The 27,664-nt window shown below is 46.3% G+C and overlaps 1 protein-coding gene across 1 annotated transcript; it reads left to right on the top strand.

Annotated features, from left to right (window-relative positions):
• On the top strand, nucleotides 1-27,664 carry hyal4 (hyaluronidase 4). Its single transcript, XM_030096315.1, has 4 exons — nucleotides 1-111; nucleotides 23,142-24,136; nucleotides 26,248-26,337; nucleotides 27,179-27,664. Exons 2-4 carry the CDS (start codon nucleotides 23,177-23,179, stop codon nucleotides 27,662-27,664), a joined length of 1,536 nt encoding a protein of 511 aa, XP_029952175.1. The 5' UTR covers nucleotides 1-111; nucleotides 23,142-23,176.

Raw genomic sequence — 27,664 nt, forward strand, 5'->3', positions numbered from 1 at the left:
TGAACATGGGGCCTCACAGATGGACAGAAAGCAGGGCCGCCGTTACCCCTGACCTCAATTTCCCTCCACCTTCCCAGAGAAAGAGACAGCAGCATGGACCAGGTGAGCCAGGTGAGACTTTAAACTGTGGTGTGTGTGTGTGTGTGTGTGTGTGTGTGTGTTGGAGAGGAGGAGAAGGAGGATGCCCCGTCGTGTCAGGAATGCTGTTTTCAGTTTTCAGTGGAGTTTTTTTTTAGGTGTGAGGTAAAGTCCAGGTCCAGGCCCAGGCCCAGGTCCAGGTCCAGGACCAGGTCCAGGCCCAGGCCCAGGTCCAGGCCCAGGTCCAGGTCCAGGTCCAGGCCCAGGTCCAGGCCCAGGCCCAGGCCCAGGCCCAGGTCCAGGCCCAGGTCCAGGTCCAGGTCCAGGCCCAGGTCCAGGTCCAGGTCCAGGCCCAGGCCCAGGTCCAGGTCCAGGTCCAGGTCCAGGCCCAGGTCCAGGCCCAGGCCCAGGCCCAGGCCCAGGCCCAGGCCCAGGCCCAGGCCCAGGCCCAGGCCCAGGCAGGACTGCAGACTGTGAGCACAGCAGTTCTTTTGGGTCTCGGACCCTCCTGAGGTCTAGCTCAGCTGTTCTCTGCTCTCTGGCTTCTCCAAAATAGACCATGATAAAGAAAACCACAGTCAGAAACTCTGCGGAGTTTCCTGTTTTGATGGAGCAGAGCATTCTGGGGGCTCGACTGAAACAAGCCACCTTCAGCAGAGCGTTCTGGAGGCTCGATTGAAAAGCTTGGCAATGGCTGAGTCAGCAGACTGAGCGTCATCATGGCTGAGCGTAAACAGGCAGGAAGGCCGACCACATGGGGTGTGGTCTCTGAGGAATGTCAGCAAACAGCTTCTGAGCTGAACTTGATCACAGATGTCCGACAGAAGAGTGTGTGAGGAGAAACCAACGGGTTTGGATCACACAGGATGAAGCCACGAGCCTCGATGAGCAGCAGGATTCCAGGACTGAGCGTGAAGCTTGGTGAAGCTTTGATGAGGAACTCACACACCAGCAATGTTAAACACTCATAAAAGTCCATGCTTCATGAGGGAGCTGAACCATCAAAGTCTTTTCTGCATCACCTGGACCGGTCGCTCGGTGGAAACCCCTCCATGCTTCTGACCTGCAGTGACAGACAGCTGACCGATCCGGTTTGGTTTGGTCCATGAAAAGTGAGCTAACTTGTGACCCTTGCTCTCTGCTTTTGAAGGCTCCAACAATTTTTTGAAATGCTGAAAGACTTTTCCTTCAAACATATGATCCTGAAGAACAAAGCCATCCCCAATCCTCCCCACATTTCACAGCCTAATGCACCACGAGCAGAGACCTGCTGAGTCCAGGACAGCCTCTGAGTCCAGGACAGCCTCTGAGTCCAGGACAGCCTCTGAGTCCAGGACAGCCTCTGAGTCCAGGACAGCCTCTGAGTCCAGGACAGCCTCTGAGTCCTGGACAGCCTCTGAGTCCAGGACAGCCTCTGAGTCCAGGACAGCCTCTGAGTCCTGGACAGCCTCTGAGTCCAGGTTTCTCCTCTGCTCCGGAGAGGTTCACTAACCCTCAACACCGGCCTGGCCTCATTTGGAGGACTGCGCTTTGTGATTTCCCTGTGTGGAAGCAGCATGTTCTTCCTGAGCATGTGTGGGTTTGTCCTTCTTGGTACCCAGACTATGTTTTTGCTTATTGAAAAAATGCTGATGTTTAATGAAGAAAATGGGTGAATTTCAGGACGTCAGTGTTTACCGGCTCTTCATGAGGCTGTAGTTTACTTTTTGATTCAGATGAGCTCAGACAAGGCAACAGCACCAAAGTGGGTTGGATTTAATGTCAGGCAGGCTCGATGAGCTCATCGTTGTGGTAACTTTATGTTCACTCATCAAATGTACTTGATCTGGGTAAAAGACATGCCGAGACACTTTACATGAAACAGAAACTCTCCAGTGATGTGGAATTGTCTTTATCACAGTAGTTTGTCACCATCCTGTGGTAAAACAAGTCAGCATGTTACATACTTTCATCTTACAGGGATTCCTACAGGTTCTACCACTCTGAGTGGTTTTATCTCCCTGCTTCAGTCTGCCTGTTCCTTCTGAAGCTGTTGTTCATCTGGTTTTCATTCTGACAAATCGCCCCCAAACCGAGCGTGGTGATTCCTGGAGCCCTGGCCGCTCAGCTCACCAGGCCACATGATTAGTTCTGGCTCCGCTGCGTGGAAAGAGTTCAGCCTGAGCGGCTCCAGGTCCTCCAAGCTTTTTGTGTTTTGGGCTCTCGTGTGAGGAACATGAATCACAACCACATTCAGTTCCCAGGAACTTTTACTCAGAAGCTTTTCCCTTTGCTCTGCTCAGCACTGCCTCACAGGCGTGGTGTGTGAGGCTGATGCAGAATCCCAGGTCATTCTGGACGAAGGATGAGGCGAGCTGCTGCTGCTCCGTGGCCTCATTGGGTCTGGCAGTGGTCAACAAGAATCAACATATACAGCACTCAGTCAAAGGATGACAGACTTCTCTCTAAAGCTGGCTCAACCACAAAAAGCCTAAAGGCCTCTTACCAAACACACTGCACATATTTTAGAGATATATACTTTAAAGTCACAGCATGTAAATATATACAGTAGCTCAGCCCCTGTGAGATAATCCTGTTAATGTGGTGATCCTTGTTGATAAATGCTTGTTATAGAGGCTGAAAGACATTGAACAGAGCCTATTAAAACATCTGTTTAACTTTGTCTACTGAATACTTTTGTGTTTTCCACTGAATGTTTAGTCAGAAGCAGACATTGGAAGACTTACCTAGATTTGCCTGTGACCCAGAATGGACTCAACCAGTTACAAGGTGGAGGAGTTGATTGTTGGGGTGGATTTAATAGAATTAGTTTTGTGCATGTCAAAGGAGACCGTGGTATGACTCTTAAGAATACAAAGGAAAGTCAGAAAACAGCCTGTGCATGTCTGACTGTTGGCAGCTCCATGGATTTTAGCCTCACTGTGATTTTTTCGTGCAAATCAGAGCTAGAAGTTTCTTAACCACAAACTGACACAGTAGACATCATCAAAAGGAAAGGTTCTCCCTGACATGAATCTGAATCCTGGTTCTTCACTATTGATTTGTACTTTGTTACTTGGATGAAGTTTGAGTTTGCTGTGTTTTTATGTCTGGCCAGCAGCAGAAATCCTATGAAAGTCTCACTCTGAACCTCATGAAATCCAGCTGGAAACACCGGAGACACTTCTGCCTATTCTCCATCTGATGAGAATCTTGAACTGAATTATCAGATTTTATTTCCAAGTTAGTTCCGAGTTCAGATCAAATCATCATTTTGAGTGACTTTAACATTCATGGAGATGTTGATATTAATAGTGAACTAATGAACTAAAAGTTGGCAAAAGCTGAATAAACCTACTCATTATTTCAATCACATCCGTGACTTTCTTCTCACTCATGTTTTGATTTATAGTGAATTTTGTGTTTTCATTATCTATGAGCCAGAATCATCCAAATTTCAAGAAATAAAGGCTTGAAACATTCATTCTCTGTGTTTCAGTTTCTGAAATGAGAGACGAAAAGTACTGAACAGTGACATCCGGTCAGCGTTGGACCATATTTACATGACAGATGGTTCCTGTGAGGGAATCTGCTGTTCTGGCTCCAGCAGGGAATCTGGCTCCAGACCCAAACATGACGGCCAGGACCGGCCTCCCTGACCCGGCACGTCTGCTGCGTGGACTCAGAGTTTTCTCTCTCCACCCTCTTCCACCAGAAACGTAGCTGTGTCCACTCAGGAGGGGTTTGGAGGAGAAGTCCTGCTCAAGTTCAGGGAGCTCCTTTTGGGATCAGCTGGGAGAGTTTTCAGCAGCCACTAAGCCCAGACTTAGATTTCCACTTCCAGCCATGGATCTTGAACTGATTGGTAGATTTAAAGGCTGGATGCCAACATTCCTGTGGAAGAAACCGTCCCAGCTTCACATTTTTGCTGTGGTCAGCCTAATTTTCCACCAGAGACAGTAAAACTTGGAGCTCTCTTTGTAGTCTTGCTTGAATGAGTGGAGCCATTCCATGTACACCACAGACATCAACAAACTCTTATCATAATCAATTCCAGACCGACCCGAGGCTCCAGGCTGCTCTGGGGACATCATTCCTTGTGACCCACAGCCAAATCTTTAACAGAAGCTCCCACATGTTCCTTCTGCGGCTGTTTTCTTTCTGATAGAGACGAAAACCAGCGAACAGACTGCTGCGAGACTGGATTCCTCTCAGACTCTCAGACTGATGAGCTCCTGCAGACGCAGGCGGATCATCCCTGTTTCATGTGTTGGTGCAGCAGTCAGTAGAAAGGATTGGATTTTCCTGACCGATGTTTAAACCAGGGGCCGTGCGGTGGAGAAGTGGTTAGCGCTCTTGCCTCACAGCAAGAAGGTCCTGGGTTCAAGTGCCGGTTGGGGCTTGGGGGCCTTTCTGTGTGGAGTTTGCATGTTCTCCCCGTGTGGGCGTGGGTTCCTTCCAGGTACTCCAGCTCCCCCCCACAGTCCAAAACAGGCTGTCAGGTTCACTGAACTGCCCCGAGGTGTGAATAATCCGTGTATCATTCCTTCAATTGATATTCAATTAAGAATCAAAAAACAAAATATTGAAAAATGAGTCATTTTTCCTTTTTTCATTTTTAAAATGAAAACAAATACATGAAAATTGGTTTGTTTTTCAGTATCCCGTTTGTTAAGACAGATCAAATAAAGGAAAGTTGAAATGCGGCCACAGAGCAGACTTTAATGTGATTTTTCAATTTCATCGATCTCCGTGACCCTGGAAGTTCTATCGTCTGTGTTTTGGTTTTTGTAGGCGGGAAAGTGGGCGGGTCACGGGACCCTGTGGGTCAGTTTAAGGCCAGCACACACTACAGAAGGATCAGGCTGAATTTTGTCCCTCCCGACCAAAGTCGACCAGGTCCGACTGTCGGGAGTAGTTCGGTCCGATCTTCGTGTAGTGCGCGGTGTGTTCCGAAAGATTTTTTCCGGTCGGAGCCTCTCGGGAGGCGTCGGAAGGGGAGATCGTAGATAATGAACATGTTGAATATTTCCGATCGCAAATCCTGTGGAGTGTGGAGCTCTGAGAGGCGCTGATCAGCTGAGAGCTGACCTGTCCACACCCTCGGAATAAAGCTCCCTGATTGGCTGGTGCTGCTGCTTAAAAAAAAATCCCCTCTCAGCTGTCAGAGATGGAGACATATGTTTGTGAAATATATTCTCGACATGACAGTGAAAGAGAAAAGTCAGAACTCCTAAACTCAGCAGTGCAGAAAGTGAGAGGTTAATCCTCAATACCTGGATCCTCCTGGATAAACTGGATTTCCTCCATTCAGACCCAAACTCCGATCTGCTCATTCATCTGCATCGCCAGTCCTGCAATAATCCCAATGTTTGAATTCATCTCCACTATTAACCATCGTGGGAAAAAAAAAAACTTTCCCTGCCTTCAGAGAGATGAGCGACACATAATGAAATTTAACTAATCAAAGCTCAACGAGATTTTATTCTGGTGTAAACTATCCAATCCGGGGACAAAAAGAATGATTTAAAGTATTTGGTGATTTAAAAAAGCAGCTTTGTCAGAGTCTGCTACTGCTCCACGAGGCAGTACACTACAGGATCTTTTCAATCTTCCTCTACGCAGAGGCCACACACGAGAAGACACCCCCCCCCCCCCACCCCACCCCACCTGTCAGAAAATGTAAATAGTCCAAAAAGGTTCATTGGTCTTCCAAGTTATAATCCAAAACAAATGTTCATTTCAAAATTAACATCAAATCAAAACATTTAAAATTCAGCCTAAGATGTCGAGACAAGGAAATCATCCCACGCAGCCTCTGTCTAAAGAACCCCATCCCAACCCATAATGCTGAAAGGATAATAAAAGGAGCACGCTTCGCCTTACTGAAGGAGAGAATACGGTGCACCGCAAACAAGGTAAACTCAATTGACGCACAACTGAAAACAAACATTGACAGCTTCACACACAACTACGCTATGGATGAACACACGAAAGATTTGGTAGACGAATATCTTAAGGCAACACACGAACGCGTTTTCATTAAGACAAAAACAAGACATATTGAGAAACTACTAAGACTAGAGACACACAACCGGAAAGAGACTGAAGAAGTCAAAATTAATCATAGGTGGGTGAAGAACCTGTCTGAGCGGCAACTCTCACAAATCGAATTAAAAGTGCTATCCAGAGGACTTAATTACGCCATCACCCCCAACAAGATGCCATACGATGATTTTATATTGGCCACGGAGCTAGCGTGCCAATCAATAAAGGACCAAGGAAAAAAAGCAGAGCTCAGGAACGAAGTAGCAGGAATCTTAAAAACTGCAAAATTACCACCAGGCAACATAACAAAGGAGGAGAGAAAGGCCATCCACGCACTTCAAAATGATAAAACAATAACAATAATACCAGCGGATAAGGGAAGAGCGACGGTCATCATGGACACAAAGTGCTACGAACAGAAAATGGAGGACATGTTAAAAGACACAGATACTTATGAAATAATGAGAAAGGATCCAACAGAGGAAAAAAAGAAGGCTCTCAAAGCTCTACTCAAACCACTGTTAGCAGAGGAAAAAATAGACAAAGACACATACAACCACCTTATACCAACAGCCAACATCACTCCACGTATATATGGCACACCTAAAATCCACAAAAAGGATGCCCCCCTGAGGCCCATAGTTGACAGCATAGGATCAGTTACCTACAACTTGTCAAAAGCACTGGTGGATTTAATTAAACCGTTACTTGGACAATCGAAACAACATTGCAAAAACTCAAGAGAACTGGCAGAAGAACTTAAGAACATCCAAGTACACCCAGATGAAATCCTAATCTCGCATGATGCCATATCCCTCTTCACAAAGACCCCCATACACGTTACCCTGCACATAGTGGAAAACAGACTCAGGACAGACAAAACACTCAAGAAACGCACCAATTTGACAGTAGAGGACATAACCCGGCTTTTACATTTTGTCTCCACGTCAACATATTTCAGATTCAGATTCAGATTCAGATTCAGAAAACTTTATTGATCCCAAAGGGCAATTTGTTTGCAGCACATCTCGAGTCGTTTCACATGTAAATACAACATGAGACAGTTCAGTTTAACCCCAAGTGGAACTCAGGTTGAACAATATTAAAACAAGCAATACAATAACAATTTAGGAGCTGGAATTCAATAATTTGATTGCAGAAGGCAGTACAAACAAAACATTTACAGACAAAAAGAGGGTTTCGCCATGGGGGACCCCCTCTCAGCCATTATGAGTGGTTTTTTCATGGAGGATCTGGAGGAGAAGGCCATCAACACTGCACCAGCTCAATGTGGACTTACTATGTGGAAGAGGTATGTGGATGACATCTTGGAGAAAATAAAAAAAGGACACACAAAAGAATTAACAAAACATCTCAACACAATCGACACCACCGGAAAAATACAGTTCACACATGAAGAAGAAGAGAACCATGCAATAAATTTTCTGGATATTAACATTTCCCACAAAGAGGACGGCAGCATTAAAATAAACATTTACAGGAAACCAACGCACACCGATCAATATCTCTTATGGACATCGGAACACCCCACAGCACACAAACTCTCTGTAATAAGAACACTGTTTGACCGGGCCAATATAATCACAGACGAGGAGGACAGGAGAAAAGAAGAACAACACATCATCCAAGCGCTCAAACAATGTGGATACCCCAACTGGGCAATACAAAAAGGAAGAAGGCAGGTTCAGGAGAAGAAAAAGAGACCCAAACGAAAGGAAAACAACAGAGAGAGGACGGAGAACACCACAATGGTAACCCTACCATACATCAGGGGCATCACAGAGAAAGTACAAAGAGCAATGAAAAAACACAACATCAATACTCCAGTAAAACCATATAGGAAACTCAGACAAATACTTGTACACCCCAAAGACAGAATACAACCAGAACAAAAATGCAATATTATCTACGAAATCCCATGTAAGCTATGTAACAAAACATACATTGGAGAGACAGGGAGGGCTTTCAGCACATGAAAAAAGGAACACAAGACAGAATGTGAGAAAGAAACCACAACAGCACTAACACGAGCAACAAAAAGAAAAGCTGAACAGGAACAACTCAAGTCGGCCATTTCAGATCATTGTAAGAGAGAAAATCACATTATGGATTGGGATGGAGCGAGAGTCATCGGGACAGAAGAGAACAAACACCGACGATGGATAAAAGAGGCTATTGAAATTCGGAAACGTGCCCCCGAGACAGTGAACCGGGATGAGGGGGCCTTTTTGCTTTCACACACCTGGGATGCTGTACTCAAGAAGTCGGACTGCAGATGGCGCTGTTCTCCCGCTTCCACCAGTGGGAGAATAGCGCCAAAACCTGTATAAATCAGCTGACAAGATACGTCACCACAACATCACATGACTCTCTGAAGAAGACAGCTGACAGCTGCCGAAACTGTCAGGTAAATAACAAAATACCTCCCTGGTCTTTTGAAATGAACCTTTGTTTTGGAGAAAATGTAAATGTTCCAGTACTGAAGAAGGAACCATAGTTTGAGATCATTTTCATATAATTTACCCTCCACCTTTGATAATGCTTCAGCTTATTAATGTGTGCGTTTTTGTTTTGTTTTTTTAACTTGTGGAGCAGTAGAATAAAGTTATTAGTAGCAGTCTGTGGTACTTTTTTGAATCACCAAATATCTTAAACCATTCTTTTTGTCCCCAGATTGGATAGTTTACACCAGAATAAAATCTCGTTGAGCTTTGATTAGGTACATTTCATCATGCGTCGCTGGTCTCTCTGAAGGCACGGAGTCAGGATATTAAAGTTGTTGTTTTTTTTTTCTCTTTTTTTCCCCCTCATTCTTCCCTGATGGTTAATGTAGGACTGGCGATGCAGATCGGAGTTTGGGAATTGAGGAAATCCAGTTTATCCAGGAGGATCCAGGTATTGAGGATTAACCCCTCACCATCTGCACTGCTGAGTTTAGGAGTTCTGACTTTTCTCTTTCACTGTCATATAGTGAATATATTTCACATATGTCTCCATCTCTGACAGCTGAGACGGGATTTTTTTTAAGCAGCAGCACCAGCCAATCAGGGAGCTTTATTCCGAGGGTGTGGACAGGTCAGCTCGGAGCTGATCAGCGCCTCTCAGAGCTCCACACTCCACAGGATTTGCGATCAGCAATATTAAACATGTTCATTATCTACGATCTCCCCTTCCGACGCCTCCCGAGAGGCTCCGACCGGAAAAAATCTCTCTGAATCCCCGGAACACTACACGAAGATCGGACCCGAACTCATTAGCATACTCCCGGACCTTGTCTTTGGTCGGGAGGAGAAGATCAGGGCAAAGTTCGGCCTGATCCTTCTGTAGTGTGTGCTGGACTACAGGGTCCCGTGACCCGCCCACGTTTCCCGCCGGGCAAAAACCAAAACACAGACGATAGAACTTCCGGGTCACGGAGATCAAAAATCACATTAAAGTCTGCTCTGTGGACGTATTTCAACTTTCCTTTATTTGATCTGTCTTAACAAACGGGATACTGAAAAACAAACCAATTTTCATTGATTTGTTTTCATTTTAAAAATTAAAAAAGGAAAAACGACTCATTTTTCAATATTTTGTTTTTTGATTCTTAATTGAATATCAATTGAACGAATGATACACGGATTGTGACTGGCTGTTTGTTTCTGTGTGTTTGCCCTGCGACAGACTGGCACACTGCAAAAATTCCAAATCTGTGCAGTTTTTTCAACTTGTTTTGAGTGAAAATGTCTCATTTTACTTGATTTAAGACACTAATTTCAAAGTAAAAATTTCTTAATTTAAGAAAAAAGATCTGCCAATAGAATAAGCAAAATTTTTCTTGATTTCAGAGAATTTTCTCTTAAATCAAGCCTTTTTTATCTTGATCAAATATAATATGTAAGTAAATTTATCTTAAATCAAGTAAAATGAGACATTGTCACTCAAAACAAGTTGAAAAAACTTGCTCAGATCTGGATTTTTGGGTGACCCCGCCCTCGGCCGAAGTAGCTGGGATTGGTTCCAGTCCCCCGCAGCCCTGAAAAGGACAAGCGGCAGAAAATTGATGAATGAATGGATGGATATTTAAACCCAGACAAAACATTGGATCCTGTATCATATCCAATCCAGCCTCACGGCCTTCACTGAAACAATCACAGAGCTTCACCCATTGATTCATGTCCGAGGACACGTGTTGCCCTCTTTTTCATGTCTCACAGTACGTACCTTACAGTGATACAGTTCCATTATGAGAATTATCTGTCCTTTTGTTTCCTTTTACACAGCACATATTAGCACCATGAAGTATTTTCTTTCTTGTCTTCCGATGAAATTACCTTCATATGTACTATTCACACAGGCCTGGAATGACCTGTGACCTCTGGTAATTAGTGAATGAGTGAAAACAAAGAAACTGAGGAGACAAACCAAAATGCACCGGGAGGAGAACCAGCTGCTACTGTTGTGGATTTTTATTTAAAAAGTATCCTAGGCCAGTCACGGTGCAAAAAAACCCCACAAACATATATTCCAGAAAAAACGTAAAATCTTCAAGTATATCCACTCTTGGTTCTTGAAGTCTTCAATCGTAGTTCTCCTCGGAACAATCAGGCAGAGTCAGAGTCAGAATGCAAAAAGAGGACTTTATTTCCAAAAATCCCCGGCAGTCAGGCCGACCACAAAGAACAGACACGCCGATCGCTCTCCGCTCCATCTATTTATACTATTTTTTGGGAGTTTGTTGCTTCTCAATTGATTCTTCATCAAAACACAATTGCTCTAAAGCATTCCTTGACTCTCAGTTGACTCTTTTCCCCCCTCCCTACAAAGGTCATTGTCCGTGACCCCTTGGGAGGCCCTCTCTGCCTCCATCAAGTCTCCATCCATCCTTCCCAAATGCCAGGTGTTGTGCAACAAATCATAGTGTCACATTTCTTGTCCAATGAGCCTCATTTGCGCCAGAGGGAGACAGAGAGAGAATTGACCTGTAGTCTTAGCTGTAGAAAAAACAAACTGTCCAGCTGCCAAGAGGCTGCCGTAAAAATGAAACATGGCAGGCTGGCGAACAGAAAAAGGATACATGTCTTTTCCACGCCTGTGTCCACTAGCCTACTATAACTAACAGAGACATGCTTTACATGAACAATAGTAAATAACATAATATAATAAGCATGATGTAAAGAATATTATAAAATTATTCAACAGTACACATCTGGATAACCGGGGAGAACATGAGGCAAGGCAGAAGGCCTCAGGTGAAGGACAGGGTGCAAAACTAAATGCATCCAGCAGGAGGGGCTAAAGGACAGAAAGACTCATGAAGACAGAAGAGGCACATTTCTTTTACTATAACTCACCTTTCAGCTGGTTTTCTCTCCTCTGCAGTCCAGCCGAGGGCAGAACAGACCCACTCCACTGAAAATCCTATTTTTTATGTTCACATGTTCATGTGGCATTTTTGTGATGCTGCAGGACATGTGTTGAAAAAACTGCATTTCTGAATATTTCTACATTCAAATCGCTGTGACCAATAATCCGACCAGAAAATGCAGAATCAAAAAGACTGGATTTGTTATGTCACTGTGCCCCAGGGCCGGCCACCAGCTCTGGCCTTTGAGATGAAGTGTTAATATTTTTGGCACTTGCACATAAACTAGTGTGGCTATCTTTCTTGCGATGGTATAACAACTCTTCAACCAAGCTGCAGACATTTTCATCCTTGAATCTGAAATCTGATCAGTGCATAGTGAGCTACAGCTGTGGAAAAGTACGGAACGTCCCACTGGGTTCAGAACTGAGAGACAGAGTGGATATTTCACTTTTTCCTCATTAAAACTCAGTAAATGAAAACACAGGCTTTAGTTATTTTACTCTCAAAACCAATTACCAAATGTGAAGCAGCAATTAAGCACAACACTGCTAAAGTCATTTTGAAGTAACCAGAGGCGTCTTCACCTTCAGAAGTGATCCAATCATATGACTCCAGACAGCAGGATCAATGGTTCATTTGAGGGATTTTTAACTATTTACTCTTATTCCAGACACAAAAAAGTAAAGTTTGTCATTCCGAGCTCTGTCACATGACCCACACACTCACGATCCCCCAGCAAAGTGCTCACACACTTCAGTTAGAAGGAACAAGACGGGATTCAAACCTCCAACCGCCCCTGTTCGCCCCCAAACACGTGGATGTGAGCCCCCTCTCAGTTAATACACAAGGAAATGATCTTAATGTCTTTATGCTTTTCCAAACAACAGTGCTGTTTCTCTTTCCCCTGTTTATGGCAGCGTGCATGGCTCCATGTGATTGGCTGAATCCACTGTACGTCTCTGTGTGTGTGTGTGTGTGTGTGTGTGTGTGTGTGTGTGTGCAGATGTTGTAATAATGATCTGTTTGAGCCATCAGTGCTCGCTGTGTTCTTTTCTGTGTGCGTTGTTGAAATTAACATGAAGTTATTCCACCCTGGGAATTCTCAAGGCTTCTGTGGAAAACTTGTTCATAGACGCCTCATGGACCTGGAGCTGATGTCTTGGCACAGCCACCATCACGGACGGGTCTCGCAGTGCACCCCAGCGCATGTTTTTCTACAGAGGAAGGTGTATGCCCAACTGCAATTATCAGAACTTTCCAAATTTTTATCGAACTTTCACATGGTTTGGTTTGTTATGAAAGGCAGCCATGAGATACAGGATGCTGTGACACTTTAAAAACACATGGTTTCCTTCTGAAACACTCTGTCTTTGTTAAAAAGCGTTATACAGACACATGGTATGGCATGTTAGTAAATGTATGAATTAATTCATTTAACTTTTTTTTTTGAAGAAACAGTTCATCTGAACTTGTTTCTCACACACACACACACACACACACACACACACACAGACACACAGACACAAACACACACACATACACACACACACACACACACACACACACAGACACAGACACAAACACACACACACACACACACACACACACACACAGACTTATCTGGGACCGGGTCGTGGGGGCAGCAGTCTAAGTAGAGATGCCCAGACTTCCTGTCCCTGTCCTGTCTACTGTCTCTAAGGGGATCCGGATCTTGTCCTTTCGGTCATGAGCTCTGGATCATGACTGAAAGGACAAAATCCAAGATAGGTGAGCGTGGGGATGTAGACTGACCGGTAAATCAAGAGCTTTGCCTTTGCCTTCCAATTTGTTCTTTTTTTTTTTTTTTTAGGGAAATATGTGTATTTGATTTTATACCATTATCCCACCGGGATGAGAAAGTGCAGAACAAATATGTATCCCTTCAATTTACACTTTCATCCCCTAAAGTGTAAACATGTGCAGATATTATGTCTGTGGTGTCAACTACCTGAAATCAAAACAGATGAAATGCCAGATGTCAACCAAAAACAGGCCAAATCTACCAGAACTCAACCGAATGTGGGCCACTAGCAAAAAAATGTTGTGCACAGTGGCCCAAATTTGGGTGAGTGCTGATTTATTTGGTCTCCTCTTGGCTGACATTTGGCACTGTGCTGGTTTGGTTGTGGCCCACTTTTGGCACACGGGAGCGGACCTCCCAAGTGCCATCAGTCCATGCAGTACGTGGGCCGTATGAACATGTCAGGTATGGGCCAGATATGGGCCACAAGAATTTTGCTAGTGGCCCACATTTGGTTGAGTGCTGGTTCATTTGGCCGGTTTATGGTTGACATCTGGCAGTGTGAAGGCTTGATTGTGGCCCACTTTTGGCAAACAGGAGCGGACCTCCCAAGTGCCATCAGTCCATGGGGTACGTGGGCCGTATGAACATGTCAGGTTCGGGCCAGATATAGGCCGAAAAATTTTTGCTATCTGGGCAGATCTTGTCGAGCCTACACCATGACAAAGTTCTAGGTCAAACATGAACACATCATATAAATGAAGCAGAACTGGTGTCGTGTGAATTTGTGGCTACATATTATTTCGGTACCTCCAGATATTGTGTTAAATGGTGGCATGCAGTGGTCCAGTCTTGGGACTCATCAGGGTCAAAGATGAAGATACCTTCTGAAGAAATGAAGAAATAACCAGACACGAGAAACAACTTGTGAAAAGTAGAGAACTAATGATCCTTTATTTTTTTAACATGTGCCCCAAAATAGGCAAAACAAAATAAAAAAAATAACTAAATTCTGACTCAGTGGCACACTTGTTGACCTCCAGCGCTCACTGCAAAACAATCACGGCCCCAGCATTGTCTCATCTTCATCTGGCCCTTTAACAAATGCACAAAAGAACATTTTGTTGACTCAGTAAAGCAGCTCTGTGGTTACTGGACATGGTTGCAGTGAAGTGCTAACTACAAAAACCTTATCATGAAACCAAACAAAAAAAAAGGTTTTTTAGATAAAATTAATCTGAAGGCATCTGATCACTGACCCAATATCTGCTCGCTCAGACAACAATGAAAGATGGCACTGATACATGCCAAGTGAACTTGAGTAAAGCAGTTTGATCAAACACTCTGACAAACTTCACATTTAACCTGAAGTTACAGTAATAAAACATAGAGTTCAATTCATTTAGAATTGGGGAGATTTGTTCTGTACTTCACCCTCTTTTTCTTTTTTTTACATATGGTGACAGCTTCATCTTGATTTCTGCTGTAGAACAGCATCACACGTATACTGCAAAATAGGTATTGTAGCTGACTTACATGTGAGCTGTGTGGCACGCCTTTTCAGCACTGGTCACTTTATCCTTACATAAAAGTGAATGTTAACTACCTAACATTTTTGCAGCACTGGCAACCTGACAAAACAATGTAAAGTTCCAACAATAAGAGCTAAATGTTTCCAACAGACAGATTAATTCATTCTTTTGTTTTTTGTTCAGGGACTTACCTCACCATGACTTCTCTTCTGTTCTGGATAGAATTCACAGCTGCAGGTTTGCAGCATTGCTTCCTTGCGCCCATTCGTCAATTCAAATATGATGCATTTAAAGGACTCTGTAATTTGGAAAACTCCGACTTGAAGCAGGAAAAACCATAACGGAAAGTAGAGTTTGAATAAAGATATGATCCTTCACGGCATACAGACTTAGTAGTTGACTTCATTAACAAAAAACAAACAAACAAACAAACAAACAAACAAACAAACAAACAAACAAACAAACAAACAAACAAAACAAAACAAAAAAAAACCTGTCACTGTGGGTGATATGTTCAGGTACATCATGGAACATTCCACTGAAAAAGGAATATAAAGTCATCTTATCTTATCTTATCTTATCTTATCTTATCTTATCTTATCTTATCTTATCTTATCTTATCTTATCTTATGTTTATGGTTTAGTTAATAACAGATGATCTGGACAAAAGAAAAGCAGTAGCAGTTTGCATAGCTATTCATGGTGGCGTAGTAGTTAATGCTCTCGTCTCACAGTAAGAGGGTCCTGGGTTCAAGTACTGGCCAGGGCTTGGGGCTTTTCTGTGTGGAGTTTGCATGGGTTCCCTATTCTGGCTTCCTCCCACAGTCCAAAAGCATGCATGTCAGATTAATTGGTCACCCTAAATTGTCCCTAGTTTTGAATGTGAGTGTAATGGTTGTATGTTATATCTGTTGTACGTTGCTTTGGACAAAAGTGTCTGCTAATTGAAATTGTAGATACAACTAGGAGCAAGTAATAGTGGACAGCTGTTCAATGAGAGAAGCAAACTAACATAGCTTTTCTTGTCTTTTCTTGCCCTGCAACATTTGTACTTCACAAAGTATGGACCCCACCATGTTACATGCGGGCCACTTTAGGCTCACATCCAGATTAGTCGATGCTGACTGCCGTCTTTCGGCCAAAACTTTCCCAAATGTGTTTCAGCAAAGGTGGGCCATGTGCGTTTTCTCGTATGTGGCCCACTGTAGGCTCACATCCAGATTAGTCGATGCTGATTGCCGTCTTTCGGCCAAAAGTGGCCCAAATGTGTTTCAGAAAAGGTGGGCCACGTGTGCCGAACCATATGTGGCCCAGCCTTGGTTCACCTGCAGAATAACTATTCCCTACTCTGCTACGGATTTGCCAAACATGGGCCATATTTGTTTTATAAGGTATGGGCCAAATGTAGTATTTACCACATGGGCCAGTTTAGGCTTACGAGTTTAAGTTTACTCGTACATCTGTTTTTTGTGGCCCAGAAGAATGCCTACAGTGCCAGATTGTTGCTTGAGGTGGCCCACATCCGTATGCTATCTGGGCAGTTTGAAGTCTGTACTTTTTAGGTTTCCAGAAGCCTTTTCCTTTCAGCAGAAACCCCCTGCTCCTTTTCTGTTTTTCCAGTCAGAGTAGACTTCTTGAATCGGTCTACCTTGGACCAGCTTGGTTCTCATAAGAACCATGAATAGGGAAGGCCACTGTTTCCACAGCTCCACACAGCCTTTACACCGAATGACTGGTGAAACCCTGGAACAGGCTGGAAACCAGTTTGGAGATCTTCTGCTTTATGGCGTGTTTCCACCGGCCCGAGTAGAGTAGGGCCGGTGACCGGTACTGACCGGTACTGACCGGTACTGACCAGTACTGACCGGTACTGACCGGTACTGACCGGTACTGACCAGTACTGACCGGTACTGACCGGTACTGACCAGTACTGACCGTTACTGACCGGTCTGGCTCTCCTCAGAGTCTCTGAGATGTCAGTAGTCCTGATACTGAACAACAAGGGTTCTGCTCTGCTCATATTCACATGGGACTAATTTCAACTGGACATGACCGTACTACTCTAAACAGTTGACCTGCATTCACTGAGAGCAGTCACATTCACTCCATGCATAAACACTGGAACACAAAGACAGAGAAATACTTTGACCTCCAAACCAACTGGGAAACAAACACCTGTGAACCAAGAGAAATGCTTCATTCCCTTTGTCTAGAACAACAGCGCTGATCACAGGCTACCATTTTAATTTATTTAAAGGTGTAACACAGGATTTTGATTTCCGGGTGGATCACCTAAATAATTGGTGGGTCTGTTTGTCAGTTATTCTGACGAGCTGCTTTCGTAAGGCGGTTCTACGTGCTCGCGCCCAATAAGCTTCTCCCTTTCTGTGCATTCAGAGTGTTTATGTAGCCGTGAGCTTCTGAGCTAGTACTGACCGATGGCGAGTCTGACATCATGAAACTGGAACTGTTTCGGAAAACAAGCTTTATGTATGAGCGAGGCCGATCGCAGACACTGTAAACAGAGCCGTGCACGGCGGAGAAGAGGAGATCGCGCTCGCTCGCTTCCACGTTTCCTGGGAGAAGCAGGAGAGCCGGGCGGATGGTCTGGAGCATGGCGTTGTTCAAAGAATGAGTAACAGATGTTTGGCTTCGTCTTTTCGAGAAAATCCTGTATTAGACCTTTAACACGGTCTTTAATTACCGGTACTCTAAAAGTTAGTTGGCAGGTGAGCTGCTGGTCTTCAGAGCTGCACGTCGTTTCATACACAGTGGGATTAATGTGGAGCAACAAACTGATCTCCTTTCATATGCATTTTGAGAAAAGGTAAGATAGGTGGAAGGTAAGGTTAGACAAGGTGAGGTCAAGGAAGGTAAGGTGAGGGAATTTAAGGTAAGGTCAGGTATTTTCAGGTAAGGTGAGGGGAGGTCGTACAATCGGTGCACATCAGTGGACTTTCCCAGCTTCAGTGTTTTGATCAGCAGATTTAACACTAAATGTGAAAGGCTGAAGTTCACGATGCAAAAACAGACTGATGCAGACAGCAGAGTGGAAACATGACATGTGCCCCTGGCAGTAAATCTGTGATTTATAAATGGTGAGGGTGAAGTGGTGAAGTTGACTCTCCTCTGATGCTGCAGGTGGACTGTTTTTATCCAGGGCTGCATTTGAAGGAACCATCAAATCTCTGTCTCAAAACCTTTCCAGATGTACGGTCTGTGCAGAACGTCAGCATTGAGCATATTCATCTGATTCATAAAACCATCCATAAAATGAAATGCCAGGCCTTTCATGAGCCACAGTTGTCCTCGCGAACAGAAGGAACAATGAAGCAGACATTTACTGACATGTCAGAAGCAAGCAGTGGAGGGACTGCTGAGTTCATTAAACTTCCATAACGTCACTGAATGGCGCAGTAACAGTTCAGTTTCAGGAGGAGTCGTGGAGACACGCTGAAAAGCTCGACAGTCTCATAAAATGCTGGAGGTTTATTTTCCATGTCGACCTGTCAGTGTTGTGGTGAAGACATGTAAGACATCCCCAGAGATGGCCGAGCTTTAGTTTCAGTAGCATTTATCCCCAGACAGGCCTCATTGTGAAACAAAGGAACATTTCTGTTCTAAACCAGTCCTGAAGCTGCACACTGTCCAGAGAACACACAGGTCGTTGCTTCTAAACTCCACAGCGGAGCGGCAAAGACACCCTCAAACTCTGATCAGGTTGTGTTGAGACTAGAAGTGGATAAAAAATTGTGAAAGTATTCAAAAGCATCTTGTGTAATTCCGTCTTCCATGGCTCTGCTTCTTGATTGGACATGTAGTTGTTTACATCTGGAGCTTCGATGCACCATGCTGGCCCTATTTTCTTACTGGGAGACAGTTTTTCTTTTTCATCAGCCAAAGCTAGGCTTACGTGTGGAGTTCCCCAGGGCTCCATACTAGGTCCCATACTTTATTTTCTTTATATTTGTTGCCACTTGGCTCAATTTTTAGAAAACATCAAATTTCCTTTCATTGCTTCGCTGATGATATACAGATCTACATGCCGCTTACATCATTCCAGTCTCTTCAAAATTGTCTGAAGGAAGTGAAAGACTGGCTGAAATTAAATTTTCTGAACCTAAATGAGAACAAAACTGAAGTAATTGTGTTTGGTGAACCTGTTCCTGCCTTTGACCTCGGAGTTCCTCACAGTTCTTGTGTAAAGAACCTCGGCGTCATGATCGACAGTTCTTTAAAACTAGAGAAGCAAATCAGTGCTGTGGTGAAAGCCAGCTTCTTCCAGCTGCGACTGATCGCCAAAGTGAAATCCTACTTGCCCCCTGACCAGTTGGAAAAACTAATTCATAAATTCATTACGGCACGTCTGGATTATTGCAGTTCCCTGTATTATGGTCTGGATGCTTCATCCATTCGTGGCCTACAGCTGGTACAGAATGCGGCTGCTCGCCTCCTCACAGGGAGAAGGTGTTTCGACCATGTTACTCCTGCGCTGCAGTCACTTCATTGGCTCCCTGTGTCTTTTAGAATTCAATTCAAAATTCTCTTGCTTGTATTTAAATCTTTGAATGGTCTGGCCCCTGAATATCTGTCAGAAATGTTGTTTGTACGCTCCTGAGCCCTGCGGTCATGTGACCAGCTGCTCTTAACCTGTCCCCGATCGAGACTGAAAACCAGAGGTGACAGGGCGTTTGCTGGACCTAAACTCTGGAATGAGCTCCCTCTGATCATTCATTCTGCTTCATCCATCGAGTGTTTTAAGTCTTTGCTAAAAACACATTTATGTGCTCTGGCGTTCAACACAAGCTGAGCTGGACATTTTTGCATGTTATTGTTTTTGAATTTTCACATTTTTCTATTTTTCTATTGTTTTAATGGTGTTATCAACATGTGCAGCACTTTGGGCAGTGTTTACTGTCTTTTAAATGTGCTATAGAAATAAACCTTGACCTTGACCTTGACCTTGACCTTGACCTTGACCTTGACCGTGCAACGAGAAACGCCACATTGGATGATTATAAGAGAATGGACCGTATGGAGTAAAGCATCCTGTTCCCAAGGCTCGGTACCTGGAACACACTGGAGAGATCTGCATGAACACCTCCACTGGACCACCGAGTTAAAGGACTTACCTACACTCTGCCAAGCTCAGCTCGTCCTACATCTGGTTAATGCTGTCAGTTATTTTATTATGATTTTTTTTAACTTAACCTTTATTTATACGTACATTCCTTATACTGGTGAGTAATGTCGGAGTGCAGAATCTTGAAAGGCTCAATTTATTAGTCCGTGTACAGTTTGATCTGCACATCTGTTTCTTCTGAACAACCTCCTGGAAGATTCAATGCCGACGGATTGCTTATCTACATCCTCCCTCTCTCTCTCCCAGTGCCACCTGCCCCACCTGCCTCACCTGCCTCACCTGCCCCACCTTCGCTTGCTGCCTTCAGCTAGCTGGGCTAATGCTAGCAGCCCACTATGTGACAAACAGGCTTGCACTCAGATTAGGATTAGAAGACGACATAAATCTGAGGTTAACAGAGAACACACCAGCTGGTGTCGCCTGCCATCTTAAAGGGGCTGTATCCTGCTTTTTTAGCTCGTCCAAACCCTAGACATGGCATTAACATGGTAATAGTTTATTTTTGGCGCCAAGGAAAAGTCATTTTGTGTGAAATAAAAGATTTTCTGGGGCTAATTTTGAGACCAGGAAGAGAAAACGCTCCGTTTCACTGAAAACCCCGCCTCTCCCCCTGTGGACTTTGACTGACAGCTACTTCAACCAATAAGCGCTTCAAAACAAATACGCTAGCTCGCTTTAGCTCTTTAGCTCTAGCTTCTCCACACTCAAAAAACGTCTTTTCCTGTGAGAAACTCACCAAGCGCAGACCCTTCAGACCCTTCAGACCCTCCAGACCCTCCAGACCCTTCAGACCCTTCAGACCCTCCAGACTCTTCAGACCCTTCAGACCCTCCAGACTCTTCAGACCCTTCAGACCCTCCAGACTCTTCAGACCCTTCAGACTCTTCAGACTCTTCAGACCCTTCAGACCCTTCAGACCCTCCAGACCCTCCAGACCCTTCAGACCCTCCAGACTCTTCAGACCCTTCAGACCCTTCAGACCCTCCAGACCCTCCAGACCCTTCAGACCCTCCAGACCCTCCAGACCCTCCAGACCCTTCAGACTCTTGCTCTTGCTTGACTGTTGCTTTCAGACAATGGTTAAAGTTTATCCTCGAAATCAGAGTTACAAAAAGCAGCAACGCTGATTGCTGAGGGCCTGTGGGAGGGGGGCTCAGGGGAGCCATCTTCACAGTGTGACGTGAACGTGGGGAAACAGAGCGTTTTCACGGTGTGGGAGGGGCTGCCTCTCTGAGCAGCACAAACACTGGGAAAGCTTAAACACGCAGGCACAAAGGAAAAAAACGCTTTGGGGGTGTTTTCGGTGAGTACATAACTATATAACAAGGTTAAAACATACAAAAAGTGAATTTTGCATGATACAGCCCCTTTAAAGCTATAGTGCGTGACTTCGGTCGCCCTCTAGCGGAATTCTGCGGCCTTGCAACAATAAAGCCGGTGCTTCCACATGACGTACGCCCCGGTGTCCCCCTTCCCCCTCTCCCCCCACCCGCTGCCACGGCTGCCGCTGCGTCTCCACGGCGCGAATCACCGTTGGAAACGGTTTTTATTCTGTATGAATAAGGACAGCTGGTGAAAAAAAGATGGACTATTCCGAAGAGGCCATTATTGTTTTCTTTTTTTCTGCTTTCAACGTTCTCCACCGAGGAAAAGCCACGCCAATACAAATCCTCGTTTGTCTTCTCCGTCAGTCACCTTCCTTCTTCACCAGCAGTCCTTCTGCCGACCGTGCAGGCCTTTTTCTTTGGTGGTAGGATCCATTTCAGGACTCTTTCTCGGCTGTTTCTTTGTATTATCCGCCACGTCGCTTCCTCATTCTGCCTGAGCTAGGCCTGTTGCTGTGAGACCCGCCCGTCCTCCCCCTGCCCCTCCCTTCTTGTTGTGACATAAAATGCGTCATTTCCTGCTCCAGCGCGGGAATGTCGCCGGTCGACACGCAAAGCAAGAATTATATATATTGAAAAATCCCGCGACATGTTAGAGGAGCCGATCGGCTTCATCTGCATTTTGTCATCTCCACTAGTAGTGGCCTGGCTAAAACGGACGTTCATAGACGTTTCAAAGTCACGCACTATAGCTTTAAATGTGATGTCTGAGCACCGGACTGCAGCTGTCCAGGACATTCAGAGAGCTCCAGTTTGTTCAGACACCTGAAGTCCGTGGCTTGTTTAAACGCTGGAAATGTGACGAATCGCAGCCCAGTGTTTGTTTCCAGAGCGGTGGTGTGACCGGCTGCTGTATTTAACAACACATGCTCCAACCATGTTTTTAAGTAGTCAGAAGAGAAAAAAGTTCACAGCAGGACAGTGCACTCAGCTGATGTAAACAACGTCACAACGGTCCACCAATCCCATGATGCACTGTGCTGTGACATCAGCCTTAACTGGTCCAGTGTCACTTCTCTGCTGCTGGCTTCAGTGTTCCTGACTCTGCCTCCTCCTCAGACCTCCGAGTCTCTTGAGGGAAAGTCCTGATTAAGACCTGTCAATCGACCCAGTCTCCCCCAGGCGTGGACTTTCTTTCTTCCTGATGACACCCTTTTGTTCTGTTGTCTACAAGGCACAGTAAAAGTAGCAGAACCAACCTTTACAATGATTTTTGGTATCAGGTTCATCAGAAAATTATTCAGCATAAATATTTTGGATTTGGTGATTCAGCCATTTATTTGACCAGACATGCTAAAATCCTCCAACCTGTTGTACAGACATCTTCTGTTCAGTAATGTCATTGTGTTTGGAATGTCATTGTGTCTTCTGATTTAGATTTGTATTCATAAGAGTGGTTCCAAACATGTGGCCCTAGACCTTTTCAGGGGTTTTTACATTAGATTACAGGGGTGGCCTGAGACTTTGTCTGCTCCAGAGTCATAAAAAATTAGGTACAGTATGCATTAGCCTCAACAAAAACTTTCCTGAGGCCAGAGCAGACCTGGTACACTGTCCATCTTTTCTGCTTCCTTCACTGTGATGTAATGCAAACCAGACACTGAAAAGGAGAACCTGACATTTCACACTGGCACCCTTACTAAGGGTCAGTGGCTTCGATAAAATGAAATCGTCTGAAAACTAATATTTGTCATAATCTTTCTTTGGTAAAGACAGTTAATAAATGAAAGACCAGAACATTTTCCTCTAGTGCTATGCATGTTTAGATCTAACCATGACCAGCGAAATGTCTTAAAAAGAGTTCAACATTTTTCATCCTCTGCAGAATGATTGACAGCTGCGGCTCGTCCTGAACACAGAATGCCTGTGGTGCCAGTGGGCGGGGCTTCCTCCACCTCCCACCATGTGGTACCGGTTGCCCTGACCTGCTCCTGGCTGCTCCTGGTCTTCCACGCCGCCTTCGGCCAGAAACCTGCCAGGCTGCCCCTGATCAGCCGGAAGCCCTTCATTGCAGCCTGGAATGCTCCGCTGGATATGTGCTCCATCAAGTACAATGTCACTACCAACCTGGATCGCGTCTTCCACATCCACGGGAGTCCACGTGCCGACTGGACAGGCCAGAACGTCACCATCTTCTACGCCAACCGGCTGGGATACTACCCGCACTACACCCCGCAGGGAGGCGCCATGCACGGCGGCCTGCCCCAGAACTGCAGCCTGGACTCGCACCTGCACAAAGCCTTCCAGGACATCAACCACTTCATCCCGGCCGAGGATTTCCGGGGCCTTGCTGTCATTGACTGGGAATTCTGGCGGCCTCAGTGGAGCCGCAACTGGCACAAAAAGGACATTTACCGGCGGAAATCCAGGGAGCTGACAAGCAAGGCATACATTAACGTCACGTCAGCCCAGGTGGAGGAGCTGGCGCGGAGGCGCTTCGAGAAAAGCGCCAGGGCATTCATGCAGAGGACGATTCAGCTAGGGACGCGTCTTCGCCCCAACGCCCTCTGGGGATTCTACCTCTATCCCGACTGCCATAACTACAATCTGCACGAGCAAAACTACACAGGCTTCTGCCCCCTGCTGGAAAGGATGAGGAATGACGAGCTGCTGTGGCTCTGGAACAGCAGCACGGCGCTCTTCCCCTCGGTGGCCATCAGGAAGAGTCACACCAACAGTATCAGCAACCTGCACTTCTCCCAGCACAGGATCCGAGAGGCGCTCCGAGTCGCCTCCCTCACCTCCAGGGAGTACCAGCTCCCCACGTACGTGTATCTGAGGCTGGGCTACCGAGACGAGGCCATGGCCTTTCTCACCAATGTAAGGAGAAAGCTTTTCTATATAGTTTAGGAAACAAGTTATGATTTAAGCTTTGGTTAGACAGTTTCTCAATAGTTCTGATGTTGCAGTGACATTACACTCACAGCCTACTCCGTACAGCTTACAGCTAGCATCTCTCTCTACCAGCACTTTGCTAACACTCAGTGCCTCTACAGTGAATCATAAACATTAGCACTAGTGACATGCAGATTGACTGTAAAACAATCAACAATTCTGATGAGATGTTTTGGGATTTTGTCGTGTGAAATATTATTGCATGCATTGCCGTTTTACTCTTTATGGGATCTACCGGTATTTTCTGAGGACTTCTTCCAGATGTGACCTCTGATCCAAACATGTTTAAACGTCCCACACATCTTGTGAATCTGAATGCAACCACAGGCTCATCACTGCGTTTTATTTGGTGCTTGGTTAGGACAGAATCATTAGATTCAGGTGTGTTGAAGCAGGGAGACATGGGCTGTGTTCGAAACCGCGTACTTACCTACTACTCATACTAACTTATTGAGTATGCAGTGTGTTTACACTGGCAGTATGCAATTTTGAGTATGCGAGAAGTTCCCAGATGCATACTGCATTCGGCAGAAATGTTGAGTATACATCGTGTGTTCACTACTCATACTGAAATTGCCCAAGATGCAGCGCGACGGACAGCGGTTGCACCAGACAGAGCTTGCGCTGCCTGGTGGCCGGCGGGTGTGGTGGGGGGGCTGGCCCCGCGATCTGGGTCCGGCCCTGGAGGGTGTGAGAAACTCTGAGCTCGCCGGCGGGCCGCCGCTGGGGTGCTGCGCCGCACCGGGGGGCCCGGGGGTCCGCCACCGGACCTCCGGAACCGACTCGGTGCTACGCCCGGGGCGAGCCCGCTCCGTAGGACCGCTGGGTGAGACCGGGCGTCTCGGTCCCGCTGCCGAGTGGGTCGGCGGGGAGCCGGTCGGAGTGGCGGGGGCAGGGGCGGCCGGCGGCGTGATCCATGGTCGCCCACCGCCAAAGCCCGACCAGGCCTGGAGGCTGGGTCGCCGGGTCGGGGGACTGACTGCCACGGCCACGGCGCTGGGCGCCGTGCCGGGCGGGGCCCCGGGGCGGGTCCGGGGTTCCTGTGTGCTCTGCTTCTCTGACTCCTCCTGCTGGAGCCGCTCACCGCGGCCGGCTCACATTTCGCCGAATTCGTCCGAACAAAATCATAAACAGTTGTTATTCGGACAAATAAACGACACGTTTGGGCTCTAAACCACCACTCTGTCGCCTAATTTTAAAAAAAATCTCGATGAAGTTGTACATTTGAAGAGTTTACAGCCAAAGTGAAATCAGCTTTAGCAGGTCGATTTCAGCTCAGGGAGGAGTGCAATGCATTGTGGGTTATTATGTAGTATGCTGTAGTGTAAACGCTTTGCATACTGTCTGATGGACTAAGCAGGATGCAGGATGGATAGTATGAGTATGGAAGGATGTAGTAGGCAGTATGCGGTTTCAAACACAGTCATGGAGAACATGGAGAACATGGAGAACATGGAGAACATGCAGGACTGTGGCCTCCAGGACCGAGTTTGGACACACCTGCTCGAGGTTCAGTGCTGCCCTCTAGTGGCTGTCTCTTCATGTGTCATGATTTTATTTCTAAGGGATTTTTCTGAATGGCCACACCCCCTACATCAGGGGTCCTCAAATACAAATCTTGAAGGTCCACATTTGTTTTTTTATATACAAGCGTGGGTCCGGACTCCAGCGCCCTGTGGGAGCTGGGGGGGGGTGAGGCGAGCGAGCGATACCGAGGGGTGCCGGGCAGTGCCGAGCAGTGCGGTGTGAGCAGAGCGGCGATTACACCACGCGCAGAGCGGCGCAGAACGGTGCTCACACGGAACACGGAGCGTTTAAAGAAAGATTTTTTTTCTTTTTGTTTTTTTTCCATACATTTGCCCTGGGTCCGCAGCGAGGTGTGCCGCGGTCCGGTCGTGGACCGCGGTCCGCTAATTGAGGAACCCGGCCCTATATCTTAAGGTGTGTGTGTTTGTGTGTGTGTGTGTGTGTGTGTGTGTGTGTGTGTGTGTGTGTGTGTGTGTGTGTGTGTGTGTGTGTGTGTGTGTGTCCTACAGAAAGACTTGATCCACACCATTGGGGAGAGCGCCGCTCTGGGAGCTGCTGGGTTCGTCATCTGGGGGGATCTGAACCTGACCTCATCCAGGGTACAGCCGGCCCCCAATACAATATTATTTTTATACGAGGGGGTACCGGAAAGAAACCGGACTGTGGTTATAACTTTTTATTTTTTTTATTTTCACATTTAATCAAAAATGTCACCTTCCCAGTCCTCTCCTTCGGCTTGAATCCAGCGCTGCAGCCGGGATTTCCACTGCTCAGAACAGTCAGCATGCTGCTGCGTAACGGTCCCTTAAGAGCTTTCTTTGATTTTTTTCGCACCTCTTCCACGTCATCAAAGCTCCGCCCCTTCAGTTCCTGTTCATTCTTGGGAAGAGACAGAAGTCTCACGGGGCTGAATGGAGGGGATACGGCGGATGGAGCAGCAGGGCCATGCCGTTTTTTCACCAGGAACTGTTTTACCGCAGAGCCCTGTGGGTAAAACAGCCCCCCTCTCCCACAGCGCCGCCGCTTCAGCCTGACCGCCTCCCGGAGCGCCGCAGCAGGGAGGATCTTCCAAACAGCCTCCATCGTCCTCCAGCTGCCTTTCAGCTCCTGGCACATGTCCACCCAGCCTGGTTCTGCTCCTGGTTCAGAGGCGCTGGACCATTTTCGCATTTTTCAAAGAAGGGGGGGGACTGTAGTAACATAAACACTGTGTGAGCTGCCTGTGTGTCTTTGGGAGGTGACATTTTTCACAGTTATCCTCAAGGCTATGCTATAGCGACATATAACGGCCACAAGTCTGAAATCATTCTTGTTTTAAAATTATAAACACAGTCCGGGAACTTTCCGGTCCTCCCTCGTAATTATCAAAACTATTCATGATGTTGTTCCGGTGCCGTGTGTTTAATCATGGGTGAACCCTGTTCTGTGCTGTTGTTGCAGTTTAACTGCACCAAGGTCAAGTCCTTCCTGACCCGCCGCTTGGGACAGTACATCACCAACGTGACGCGGGCGGCCGAGGTCTGCAGCGACGTCCTGTGCCAGGGGAACGGCCGCTGCGTCCGCAGGAACCCCCGGGCAAGGCACTACCTGCACCTGAGCTCCGACAGTTACCACATCCGGCCCACCGGGGAGGGGGGGTTCGCCGTCAGCGGCTGGCACTCGCAGCACGAGCTGCAGCTGCTGAGGAGGCGCTTCCACTGCCACTGCTACGAGGGCCACGAGGGGGACGGCTGCCGCAGCATCAACATCCTGAGGGAGGACGGGGGGCCGTGGGGGGGCGACCTGGAGGACGAGCAGGAGAGGAGGCGGGTGGAGTGGGAGGACGAGCAAGGTGACTGGTGGGAGGGGGGACAGAACGCCGGGACCACCTGCATCCTCCGGCTGAAACTTCTCCTCTTCAACTTAGTGTTACTGAAGGTGGTTTGA

The sequence above is a fragment of the Salarias fasciatus genome, chromosome 7, assembly GCF_902148845.1.
Source record: "Salarias fasciatus chromosome 7, fSalaFa1.1, whole genome shotgun sequence".
NCBI classification, from domain to species: Eukaryota; Metazoa; Chordata; class Actinopteri; order Blenniiformes; family Blenniidae; genus Salarias; species Salarias fasciatus.